Below are 13,733 nucleotides of genomic sequence, written 5' to 3'. Positions count from 1 at the left end.
CTGCACATGGGTAGCAAAGGTCATTTGTGTCATCTGATACAAGGCTTTGGAACTAAGCACCCTGAGTTCATGTATAATTTTTATTGTGCTAAGATTACAGATATACCAAAATCCCACCAGCAGTGTGGTGCAGAGCACTCAAGGTTGGTATTTGATATTGCTGCTTTGCAATTCTTGCTGTGGGCAAGCAGCAGTTTGTAGATAGTTACAAGTAAGTATGTAATCCTCCTCATCTGAGGGAACTCTGGCTATTAGATGAGCAAAGACACTAAATGATTTAGCCTTCTGTGGCATGCACATAAAACATGATGCAAAGCATGGAGGACTTAGTTTCATCTTTGTCTTGGAGCTGGTTTAATGTGGCTTTAGTATTTCAGTGTGAACAGGAGGCTTTGCCCCATGTGTGCGTTGTGAAAATGCATCACAGTGAAGTGAAGGGTTTCCCGTCTAACCTTCCCCAAAGCTCTTGCTCCAAACACAGACACATTTATGTGCCTTTTCTCTTCAGAGCTTCAAACTTGTCAGCCTTAAACACACAGATGAGAAACTTCAGAAGCATATTTGTAGCAGATAATTGAAAGTTCTCTTGGTGAACTAGATGTGTTTTAATACAACACTTGAGCATTTGTATAGCAATCCATAGTTTGTGGATTTTTTGTTTGCTTGATTTGGCTTGGTTTTGGGGGTCTTTTTTGAGGAGGAGGCATTGGTTTGGTGGTTTTGTTTGTTTATTTTTTGTTGGTTTTGTTTTGAGGTTTTTTGTGGGGGTTTTTTTGCAAATAAATAATAGCAGTGAATGTGCTCTAGCTCCCTGGCTTTGGGTATGTCCCTGCTTCCTCCCTGAATATGACAGAGCTGTTATGCTTTAGCTATTGCAAAGTATAAAAAATTAAACACCAAACACCAGACCAGAAAGAAATGTGTCTGTCTGGAAATCGTGAAGTTCTTATCCTTCAGGGTTTCCCAGGCATTTTGCAGTGTGCAAGGAAAGTGTTTATGTAGTAGCTCAAGGTTAGAAACCTTTCAGAAAAGCAGTGGTATTTTTTCTCTTTCCATGTTTGTGGTCTGTTGAGGGCGGAGGAGCTAAAGAGAACACATCTACTGTTTCTAAGACATTGAATATATAATCTGGGTGAAATCAAATAAAATCTACTCTTTTGCCTTTCAGTCTGAGTTTAAGAATAATGAAGTGTTAATGTGTTGTTAAAGAGCAGCAAAACTGAAGAGGAAGGAAGAGGTAATGTAATTGGTTATAGTACCTGCTGCTTATCTTTTACTCTGCCATTTCGTATAGGCATATTAAGAGAGTTTAAAATACATTGAGGGACATCCCTCCATTTGAATTTCTATCTGTCCCTAAAATGTTTGAAAAAATAATTAGACTAAAGGGGTTAATAGCATAGGTAGGAAAAAGAGGAGTACTGATGAAGCCTTCCCCTACCCCAGTGTCTTCTGCAGAGTCAGTGCCTGACCAGTGTTAGTACTTTTTAATGTCTACTTTTTTTTTTTTTTTTTTTTTTCCCTTTGGCTGCATTTGAGGCAATAGTTGCTACTACAGACTTTGCCAAAGGGAGAATCTGCCAAAATGTTTGGAGGATGGTACTGCACTTGTTGCTGCCCCTTTCTACTTTCCTAATGGGGCAATGCTGTCAGATGCTGTGAAGGCCTGTGTGACACAATTATTCTTAATTGTGCACCCATGCTTCTGATAAAACTTCAAAGTGCACTTAATGTGTTTTCTCATGGCAGTCTGTGAAACAGGAGGCTGCTGTATAAAATATACATGGGTGTGTCATCAAAAAGAGAACTTGTATAGAGATTAAAAAAAAATCTTGTGTGTTTCAAATTTGCGAGAACCATCCTCAAGTAGAGAATTTCTGATTGTAATAGTTGTGCTTCATCATTAAAATCACTGGTAGTGAATCTTCATCTAGTGGTAAAAGAAGTCGGGGTGAATTTAATGAATTTTGTCTTTTGTCTTGTTTGTCTTTCACCTAATTGCAATTTTTAAAAGTTTTTTTTTCAGTAATCTTTTACAAAAACTTTGGATTTGTCTGCCAGGACCATGCACTAGAAAGAGATATGCTTTTGTATTCTGGGTTGTAATGTAGGTAGAAGAAAATCTGTAAGTGTATGGAGATTGCAGAAGCTATGGGAAGCCACATCAGTGGTACTGTTGCTGTAAGCGAAGGATGAGCAACATGTTGGGAAAATTGACTCTTAGTTTTGAAAGCTTTCTAGGTTTGGTTTGGTTTCTTTTTCCAAGCGATACACAAGGCTAAGCAAACACTGCACAGTGATATAATGTGCAATGTATTTGAAATAAGCATGCTTCCAGACTGGTAATAAATAACATAAACATCTTGCTCTTAGAATAAGAGTTTGAAATGAGCTACTGGCTGTTCGATCTGTATCAGAGCTATGCCAAATACACAGATCAGCGGGAACTCCTTTGTGTGTCTTGGAAGGAGAGAGAAGCCATGGGTGTTGTTTTTCTGGAATAAAAAGTTTGCAGCTGTTCAGGCTGCAGTGTCAGTCTGATCTCTGCTTCTGACCCTGCACCATCCAGCCTTTTTCCACCATAGCCAGTCCTCCCAGATGGCCATGAAGTTGACCTTTGAGAGACGTGTCTATTGACTGGTAAATGAGAGAGAGAGCCCATGTTGTTGTGGGTGAATAACTTCTCATGCAGCCTCAATGTATTCACAGAGACGAGTCTGGCAATGGGGTAATGGCAGAGCCAATTCTCATTCCTGCTTCTATTCAGCTTCTGTTCAAAGAGGAGGAAAAGAGAGACTCTACCAGAGCCCTAGATGAACTTAGTGGAGCTGTACAATGAGATCTTTTGTTCCCTCCCAGGAGTACTACTACATGTTTTGAACGCTTGCAGTCCATTTGTCTTTTGCTGCAGTTTAAATTCATTAAAGGATTAAATGGACTGACGATTGCAGGCAAACCCCTAGAGTATCCCTGCAGCCCCATAGTGCTGTGTGTGAAAACATATGGGAAAACATTGTTTAATCAAATTGTTTGTGTTAGTGATAACCTGATCCTTGTAGATGAGCCAGATCTGTGGCTTATTTTGGAGCTGGAAAAGGTTTCACATCACATTTTTTGCTGTAAGGCAATTTGCATTTGTTTTGAAGAAGTCAAGCTACTTTGCTTTTAGGTCCCATCAAAAAATGTAGATTCACTGTAAACCAGTGCAGCTGAAGATGTGATATGTTGCAAATAAGCACTGTGAAGAAAGTCTAAGGTCCAGCCAGTCCAACTTTATTGCATGAAGTTACTTTTCCTGTGACAGGTTTATGATGTTTGAAGATGGAGTGAGCCTGTCCAAGCTGGTGTCATTATCTCCCACTATGAGCACAAGGCAGTGCTGCAGCCACATTTTACACTTTTAACATGGGCATCCTTAGCCTTGTGCTTTCCAGAATGTCAACTTTTCTGGGAATTCAGCATGTTTCCCTGCTGTTAGTCACTCGGGCTGAAGTTAAATGGTTTTGCTGGGGCCTCTAGTGGTCTCAAACTGCATGACTGCTCCAAAGCTGCTGGTGTTCAGGGATGGGAGGGAGGATTGCTTTCCTTCCTCCCTATGGATAGTTTTACCCAGCTACAGGGCAAGGGCAGTGCCATACAGAAAATTTATTTGGCTTCTAGTGGAGCATTTCACACGGAGTTAGAACTGAATGTACTGAAGGAGCATAAATGAGTGGCAATAAGCAGCAACAGAGCATGAAGGAGGAGATGAAGGTTAGCCTGAGAAGTCTGTGTTGGGCAGTGGTCACAGGCTGGTTTCTCCTAGCTGCACAACTCACAGATTTTTAGATTAGGAAGTTTTTAGGACCCTGATAAGGACAGAAAGATAGCCTGTATTAAGAAAATGTAGAATTAAGGCAGGAAAGAGCAAAACATTCATGTACCAGCATCAATCCTGCCCGCCCCCCCCCCAAAAAAAAAAAAAAAAAAGGATTTTCTGTGTAAACAAGACAGTTTTCAGCTCTGTGTGAGTGAGCTTGAAGGTTTTCACAGGCCGTGGTTCTTCTGCCACCAGACAGGGTGTCATAGATGAAAAATTTGGTCCTTTTTGTCAGTATAAATAATCTTTCTTGACGTTGTCTTTGAGCTGTAGTGTAAGTTTTAAAATCCCTTTGCAACTGGTTTTACTTGGAAAACCTCTCAAACCAAATCTTGCTCAGTGTTATTCTCCTTGTAAAGTATTTTTTTAACATATCCCTGAGCAAAAACTATGCAGAGTCCAAAGTGTCTGGCACAGCATAGTGAAACATGGTTGTGATAAGAGAAACTTGAGTGTCCTGAGTGCACTCAGCTCAGCAGACCTGAACTAGGGCTCTGTCAGGAAATGCTGCTCCTTTTTGTGACTGTGCTGCACAGGCCAGGCAGCTGCTGGCTCTGGTGAGAGTTTTCCATGGTGCCTGGGTGGCCAGCCCTGCTGACTTGATGACACCGAGCGTTGTCTCATTGCCACCCGGGTATTTTTTTTTTCTTTCTTTCTTCATTTTTTCATTGTATCCTGCTTCTTCCAGGGTGTGCCTGAGTAATGACTCAGTGTGGAAAAAATAGTGTTCTTGAGCGGTATGCAGGAATGTGGCTTGTTTGCATAAAATAAAGGTTGATTCTTCCTCAGTTTAAAAAATAAGATGACTGGCAGTGTTAACTGGAAGTTCCTCTTAGAAGAGGAGGTTTTTTCCATTCAAGCAGTGCTCTTGCATTTCCATCTCCAGTTCCACCCATGTCAGTTAAGTGTTGTGGTTTAACCCCAGCTAGAAACCAAATACTCTATCCAAAACAGCCCCACACAAGCCACTGTGGAGGAAGCTAACTCTGTTCCAGGCGAAACCAGCGTGGTATGACATGGAACTTGAGTAGGATAACAGTTTGGGGTTAGTAAGCAGTTGCTTCAAATATTACTCTTTGCCATTGTCAAATAAGAACACTGTTCTCTTTATAACCTCCTTCATCAGGATGGTCTCTGAATTACATGTACAACTTACTGGGTTATATGAATTATTTAAGCTTGTTGAAACTTTCAGCCTTTCTTTTGGCTGGAGATTTGTGGTTTCCTCAGTTGGAGGAATGGTTGTACTAAACTATGAGGTGGTCTGCAGCACTTAATGGCTGCAGCTAATCAGGACCTGGAGGTCTGGGTGAAACAGAGCTGCTACTGGGCTGCATAGAAACATTTTGAACTCAACGTTTTAAACTGGAAGTCACTGGAATTAAATCTAATGGTGCTCTCTGGGGTCAGTGAGAGAGCTATCAGTCACAATGCTGTCATGTTTGGGTTTTGATGTCTGTATTTTTCTCTTTATTTTGGATATGTTGCCCAGAAAACTCCTTGCTACTAGGCTGGCTGTCTGGAAAGCAAATACAGGTAAAACTTGGGATGTGATTTTTTGCAGAAGAATCAAGGAAAAAAGAGCTTGCCATCACAGTATGTGTAATCACAAATATCTTTTTGGTGTCTCATCTTGTTTTTTTTTACAGGGCTTTGTCTTCCACAGCACTTTCAGTTCATTGGAGATGCTGCGCAAACTACAATGTCCTCATATATTTTCATAAAAACCAGTGGAAAAAGAATTATATTTGGCTTCTCTTTGCAGAAAGGCTTGCTTCAGGGAAGTCAGAATTTAGAAATGTCAGGGGCAAAATATAAATACATGCAAAGTGGAAATAGTCTTTCCTCTTTCACATAACTGCATAACAGCTGAAAATAGCCTGTGCACAGTTGTGTGTGGCTCTTTCAGGGTTCTGCACCGCTCCCTAATACAACAGAGTGGCCTAGGAGGATCCAGCCCCACCCAGTTCATAGCAAACACCAGCTCACATTTCTTTCTTCCGAATTCTGCATCTCCATCTGGTCCTGTGCAGGCTCATTAACAGTGTTGCCCCTTTAGGGTTAAAAGAAGACTCCAAACATCTTGTAAAACTTTGTGCTGTTTCTAAAATTAGAGCTTTTTACTCTAGCACAAACCCGCTTACAGCAAACATTCTGTGAAGTGGTATATTGTGTTTGGGCTGTGAGTACCTGCATAAAATACCAGAGGGGAAAACAGGTGGAATTGACCCTACCACAGCATATTTTTCATTGGAAGTGAGTGCATCATATTATTGAGATAATCTGGAGTTAATTTGGATGAAAAAAATAACAAAAACACAGAACTGAGAACTGTTGTGGACTGCAGTTAAAGTGAGTTTAGCAGAGTAAATATACACTAGAAAGGGGAAAAAAAGAAAACCAACCCCAAACTCTACAGCTGAATCCGGAAAGTAATCAATCTCAATGAAACTATGTAACATAATTAAATGTTAGCTTCTGACTTATCCTTCTGTTCATTATTTCCTCCTTCAAGTAGTAGGACTTGATACAGGAGGGCTAAGTATCCACAAATGCCTCTGGAATTGGCACATAGGCTTCATCCACATTGTCTTTTTCCTTGCTGGACAGTGAGCACAGGGGAAAACACCTGCTTTTCTTGGCTTGGCATACCTTTGTGTAAATTGAAGGCTGTCTGGAAGTGTGCAAGAGGTGTTTGGATGTGGCATTTGAGTGTATGGTTCAGGGGTGATTGTGGTGCTGCTTTGTTGGCAATTGTACTGGATGATCTTGAAGGTCTCTTCCAGCCTTGATGATGCTGTGTTTTGTAATAGTGCCATGATTTCCACTTGAAGTTTTCTGCTTAAATGCAGCAAAATGCTTTGCAGTTGAAGATTCATGACATTTTATAGAGAAATTGGAAAATAGGGAAATTGTGCTACCCAAGTATATTTTGATTCATTTTCCAGTATGATATTTTTTCCACCCCAGAACCCACACATTGTCCAGATAAGGCATGTCACTTGAACTAGGTTCATACTGGTTTAAGCACATAGATCTGTGCCTCAATTGTGGTGAACTCATTCTTCTTGCCCAGTGCTGTAAGCCTACAAACTGCATTAATTTGGAAATAATATGGAAATGAATGAGATGGAACAGCCCTGCAATGGGTTTCAAGAGGCAGAAACATTTTGTCTTTCCAAAACCCACCTTGTCTTCCTGCAGGACAGCAGTCTCCAGCAGAAGGGTGTTGCTCCCTGCTGATTTAGACTTTGCACTCCCAGGGAAGTGGAAAGATATCTCCAGGTGGAATAGCAAGCCATGCCTTAAAAATCCTAGCAAATCAGCAAGTACTGGAAAGCTGTATCAGTCTGTGAATGCAATACTTGGGCAATCCATTTCCATTACTTGTGGGGCTTTCTGAGTTTGATTTGCACTTGCTTTGTGTGACCTTGAGTAAAAGCTTTCTGTGGGAATACTTCCTGAGTAAGTCTGTGCTGTGTAGGAGATACCAGAGGTGAGAGTGGGGTCTGTAAGTGGCCAATTTACTGTGTCTTTGCTGTTAATGTTTGTTGGCTGAGTGGTGGAGGCTGACAGCACCAGCAAAGCCAAACTTGGAGACATAAAACCATCATGATGCTGCTGTGTGGTGGCTTGTCCCGAAGCCCACAGTTACACATGTGGGACAACTAATCATAGCTGGACATAGAGGGGGGAAAAAAGGTGTGAGATCAGGGGTGCTGCCTAGTGGGGCAGTGGTCTTAATTATGCTGCTGCTTTGGTGAAAGGGTGTTGAGAAGCAATTTGGAGACCACTGTGATAGCTTGGTGGTATTTTTGTGGAACTCCTCCAAACCTAGGAGGATGGATGGGTGGAGGCCGTATGATCTGAAGGTACACACTTGGAAGATCAGCTTTGAGAGGGGTGTGATTAACTCCCTGCTTTTTGCATCTGAGTCACAAGGCACACAGTGCTGAGCACACCAGAAACGCTAAGCAGCAACCTCAAGTGGTGTTCTTAGAAATGATTTGTGGTTAGGGGTTTTTTTGGCTAAGATTTTTCTGGTTTGCTCACTTTGACTGTCTAGCCAGCCTTTAACCTTATATTTACATGAACCAAACCATGCTGTTTGTTTTGAAAACTGGAGCAGGTAGATTGGCTGCTGTCCACAAGGTTTTTCCCCAGGGCAGGAGCCCCAATTTCATTAGAGGGCACAGTTTTTAGCAGCAGAGCCAACCTGTGCTGAAGTCCTGCACTGCTGTCTTCCCTGTGGCTCTCCCAGGGCATGGGTAGAGCTGGTGTGTTTTAAATACTATTCCTGGAAATATCTTACTCTGAGTTATCAAATATCAGTCTTGGGATTCTGTCTTCCCAGTCACCCACTATTTTTTAAGAAGTTTTCCTGCACCATGTCTTAATTCTTCCTGGATAAGGTTACTCGTGAGACTAATACTGATTCCTCAATTAAGCAACCCAGTGTATGCCTGAGGAGGATGGAGCTGAATTTGGTTTTGATCACGCACCACCAGCTCCTTGTCAGTTGTAAACTGCTCACATAAGGAGCACAGGACAGACTTTGTGCAAGTTCAAACGAATTCCTCAGCTCCTCTGGAACCTACAGTCTTTGATCAGGCCCTAAGCATGGCTATGTGACACACGAAAAAATTAATTTGCCATAGCTGATGACAGTGATGGGTGTGTGTATACATTTCTCTCTTGTTTTTCAGTTGAAATTGTCAGTATTTGGTATTTTGCTGTCTTTTCATGGTTAAGGATGTTCCACCCCTACCCAAAATTCCACAAAAGTTTAAAAAATTACCCAACTGTACATATGAATAATAGGGATTTGAGTCATTGGAAAAGAAAAGCAGAGATGGCAGGGCTCGTGATGTATTAAATGCAAACATGAGGAGAATCAGGTGTTCAGTGCAAATATCCTCTGAAATCATAAACAAATGCTTTGTGTAAATTCTAAGTAATAACATCAGGTTGGAGAACAGTTTGGTTCATGGCTGATGTTGAAAAATACAACATGGAACTACTGAGTCAGGCAGGCTGATGATTTGGAATGGGATCGTTTGTTTTGTGTGGTTTTGGGTTTCAGAAGAGGCCTGCCTGCTGCCAGTGGGATGTGATTTTTTTAAATTTGATTTTGCACATAGGGTTCTGGAAAATCAGAAGGGTATTTTAAGGGTGTATTGCCAGGGTGTGATAAGCAAGTAGAATGATAGGGTGCAGTTTCTTAATCCTGTGATAGGAATTTTAGTGTAACTTTCCTTTTTGAGGTTGTTTGAGAATCCTTAATAAAAGGATGCCCACTGTCCACATGTGATAGTACAACCAAATTTGAAGCAGCTTGGTCATTATTTGCCATTAGATCAGATGCCCATAAAACAGGAATGAGTGTGTTCTTTGAGCTGGCAGGGAAGAAATGGGATGGTAAAAAGGAGGGGTTCAGGGATTTGCTAGTGGCATACCTGTTTCACAGTTTAATAATAATACCTGTTCCTCAGGAAGGATACTGTGCCCCTAAACTCAAAATTTGTGAAGGAGATGAAAGTTCATTTTCAGGCAGTTCTACAGAAGAGAAAGTAACTGAGGGATGATGGGCAGTGAATGATGTCAGGTAGGGCTGCAGAAATTGCTGTAGCTTAGTCCTGTGGCATTTCTTGTTGATTTTGTTCTTCTTGTGAGTTCTCTTTCTTAAACATAACATCCTTTTGGCTTTGCTTGTTCCTCGCCCTGCATTTCAGTAAATCTCACCTCTTGCTTACTATTCAGCAGCTGTTTCCACACTGCTTAGCTCTTCTGCTCTGGACACTGCACAGTAGTGTCTTCCTGCCTTCAGAGTGACTGTTTCCTTCTTGAGCTCTTCTTCCTCAGACACGTTAGGAAGGAATGCAGAAGTACTCTTGACCTGGGTGCAGGCAAATATTTCCTCACTTCCTGTATAGGCTTGCAGCCTGGCTGAGCTCTCAAAAGCTCAGGTTGAGGAGGAGCCTCACACCGTATGTGGGACATCCCATGTCACGTCTGTTGTGTGCCACGTTGTCCACAGGGCCGTGCTAGACAAGACCAAGCATTAGGTCTTTGATGCTTACAAGTGCTTTTTTTGCCTAGGAAGAGTGCCCAAACTCTTCTTGCTATGGCACTGAGACCATCACAGGAATAAGATTTAATGGTGTTTTCTGACTGCTTTTTGAGGGTGTGTCTGCTTGGACCCATGACTGGCTCAAGGAGCTATGGCTGCTGGAGTTCCTTGTGGCACCAGCAACACGACAGCTGGGGGAGTGAGTGATTTGGGATTCCAGCATTGCATTGGGGTGTTGTGAGATGGCTGCTTATTTTGAGTTAACTCGTGGAATTGCACAAACAGCTAAGACATTGGATGGGGGTAGAGGAAACAAAAGTTCCAAGTGCTTTAGGTAAGACTGCTTCTTGCAGACCTCAGTCTGGGGCTTTTACTTCACCCCTTTAAGCAGCATTTCATGGTGCCACCTGGAGGGACATTCATATGACAATTTATAGGCTAATTGTCAGTCCAACAGGAAGGGAAATGGCTATTTGGAAGTAAAGTACAAAGTTTGAAAGCTAAAAATCGTCCTCAAAGCAAAAATCTGTTGCGTTTGTCAGTATTAGCAGCAGAGGAGTTTCAGGCTACAGTTAAATGGCAACCGCCTATATGTTGTGGATGTGTGCATATGTATAAACTGGACTTTAGAGCATGTATCAAGTGGTTTGAATTTTGACTACCCTGTGTTTCCTTCAGAAAATGCAAGAAACGCTTTTGCGAGAAGTAATAAGAATGTTTATGCAGCAAAAGGATGAAAGTAAAAATCTTACTAGTAAGAAAGACCTAATTGAAAAGAAAAATCTTATTAGTAAGAAAGACCTAATTGACATCTGCCATTCTTTGGTGGGATGGTGATAAGAATACTAAGTAAAGTGTGTTTTAACTAAGATCTTATAGGTTAGGTTTATAAATTTATATGTGCAAATTAACAAGCTTATGTTATTCAAACTTTTTTTTTTCTTTGTGACAAAATAAACTCCTGTTTAGAATGTAGAAACTAGCATTTTGCCAGCATGCTTAGATATTTTTTTATCTACTAGTTTGGTGTATTTTTTTTCATGTTATTTTTATGTCAGTAGTATTTTATATATGTCTTTTGCAGAATGAAAAAATATGGAGTTTTAAAATTAGATTTTTTTTCCTCCCTCATGTTAATTAAACCACTCCTTATTTTATTTGAGCTTCCAGTAGTTTTAATTTCTATTATTTGTTTTTGTTTTCCAGGTCAGATGTACAATTCCTTGTAAGTATCATTCTGTTGCTTGCTTTTTTTTTTCTATTATAACTCTCCTTATTTTAGTAGGTTTTAAGAAAGATCAAGCAGTATCATCAAAGTATTAAAAAAGCTTCCTGAAAATAATTTTTAGAAATAGCAGTTAAAAATATGTACTCAGTTATTTTAGTGACTGTAATACCTACAATGCATTTAAGGATATTTCAAAATATAAATCTGCACTTAAATCTCTTTGCTTTTCAGTTTGTAGAGAGTTCTGGTAAAATCGAGTGCAGGTGTAATGTGCTTAGAAAGATAGGAAAGTACACTTAAAGGTAATAAAAACCAAACAAGCCCCAAAAACAAAAGACACAAAATGATGCCCTTAAAAAATTTCTGAAGTGAGTCTAGAACTGCTGTACTGGTCAAGATAACACATATTTATGTGTCAGAAACTTCTGAAAGTGTGTGCAAAGAAGTTCTACCTTAATATTGAATATTAGAATGAGTTAGCCTTTAAATTTTAGGGTCTGAATCAATACTTTCTATGCTTTGGACTGTAAAATAGATGTAGTATTAATTGATGTAGTATTTCTGGCTCTAGATAGAGTCATGTCTCTTCCTTACTTTTAGCCTTACTTGTGGGAACACATTATGGGAATATGAGAGGGGAAGAGGGGATTATGCTTAGGGCAAAAACAAAATTGCTATGCCAGGTTAAACAAAGCTTCTGATAATACATGAAGAAAACACACATGTGGAGTGTTGCTGTAAATTGTTTTAACTGCTTTCAAAAAAAAACTGTACTGAAGAGAGGTCATAATAGCTTCCATCCAAACCATGTGTAGTCAGTGGGTGGCTGAAATAATGTGACAATCGCTTGAATCTAGTTCATATAATCTCACAGAAGTTAAGAGGTGAAACCAGGAAAAGGGGTAAAACCAGGAGATGTGCAGTGAGGTTTCTGTAGAACTGGGGAAACAGAAGTGACTATGGGTCTGTGCATGATATCTATAACTGACTGGACTTCTGCAAATGGGAAGTTCAGAAGTATTGTAAAGACAGAGTTGTGTGTTCTTCCAGGCACTGGGGATTGCAGCTCAATAAATGCAACTGCAGAACCAGCAACCAGTAGTAATGATGATTTATCAGTAAACTCTGCAACTGGGAACAGAATCTCTGCAGGTGGAAGTGTGACAGAGGCTGCCTCACCACCTGATGAGACAAGAGGTGATCTAAGCACTGTACATGTCTGTGGTTTGGGTTGTGACTGGAATGTGAATCTTTGGGGTGTTTTGTACTTCTGTACCGTGATAATACTTTAAGCCTGAACTCTAGTCCAGCATTGCAGGGGCATGAGTCCAACTGCTTTACTGCAGTAGAGAATAAGGCCAAGAAATGCATCTGTACACCTGACTGGGAGTGCAGTTTCATGCTGTGATTGCTGCATGGCCCTGGAATAGTTTTATCCATGTTAGACTCAGACTCCCTTCCCTACTTATTATGGCTTTTTAGGTTACAGGTTAATAGTTCAACTCATTGTGACATACATATTTGAAAAGCATAAGTGATGGCCTACAGCTGAAGTCCTCTGCCTAGTAGAGAACATTCTGTGTCATGTTTGTACAGGACAGGTGTGTGAATCTTGCAGCTAGAAAGGCTCCTCTATTTGGGATGTCCAGTTTAGGAAAGCAATAACCACGTGTTGTGTGTCCCAGTCTTCATCAGCACACTGCATAAAGCTCAAAGCTGAAGCAGCACAAAAATCATTACTGCACCTCGACAGCTTTACTGCTTGCTTGAGGTGAAGTTTGAGGAGTTGGAGTAGACAGCAGAGCTTGCAAGTATGCCTTGCAGTAGAGAAAGGTGGCTTGATTGTTTTCCCAGGCTGATTGGTGTTTTAGAGAGACAAGATATGGCAGGGAGCAGAGTGTTGTATGTGTTTGTCAGCATATATTCTTGTAGGTTAAAATTTTTATTTCTCCTTTTGTAGAATCCAACCTGATTTATAATCTCAAGGCAGAATCCATTGGTGTGACTTCTATCACGTTAAAATGGATGGTGAATCACAATACTTCTGACTCCAACATGTACAGGATAGAGGTTCTAAATGGTACAAATGGTATACCTATGAAGAACCTGACATCCAATAAAACCAAAGCAGAAATTACTGATTTAATCCCTGGGACACTGTACAACTTCACAGTGTTTGCTGTAGCAGCTGATCATGAGACAGAAGGAGAAGGAATGTCCATACGCCTGTATACAAGTAAGTCACAGTTTTTTGCATTGCTGTTGCTGGTGGTCTGTGTTTTGCTGTGCAGGGCAGGGCTTTGCCCACCTGCCTGAGGTTGTAAGTTAATAGGAGCCTTACCTGGGCTAGATGCTAAGAATGAGTGGTTCATGTATAGAAAAAACATAGCCTTGATTTATTTATTTATTTATTTACATATGAAACACCCAACTCCCTCTAACCCCCCACCATAAGGCAAAAAATCCTCCACAACGGCAACTAAACCAAAGACAAACCAATAAACCAAACTGAAATTGTCTGCATTGCCACCATACCCATCCCTTTCCTATCCGCCTTTCTGGATTCCCTGGGAGCT

General features: G+C 40.7%; 1 protein-coding gene across 1 annotated transcript in view; it reads left to right on the top strand.

The window, feature by feature from the left end:
* Positions 1-13,733, top strand: part of PTPRJ (protein tyrosine phosphatase receptor type J) — a 74,052-nt gene that overhangs the window by 35,493 nt on the left and 24,826 nt on the right. The window contains exons 2-4 of the mRNA XM_077784259.1: positions 11,136-11,154; positions 12,208-12,354; positions 13,118-13,393. Coding sequence (XP_077640385.1) covers positions 11,136-11,154; positions 12,208-12,354; positions 13,118-13,393 — 442 coding nt within the window. The remainder of the gene's footprint in view (positions 1-11,135; positions 11,155-12,207; positions 12,355-13,117; positions 13,394-13,733) is intronic.

The sequence above is a fragment of the Lonchura striata genome, chromosome 6 (assembly GCF_046129695.1).
Source record: "Lonchura striata isolate bLonStr1 chromosome 6, bLonStr1.mat, whole genome shotgun sequence".
NCBI lineage: Eukaryota > Metazoa > Chordata > Aves > Passeriformes > Estrildidae > Lonchura > Lonchura striata.
This window is presented reverse-complemented; position numbering and strand designations above follow the sequence as displayed.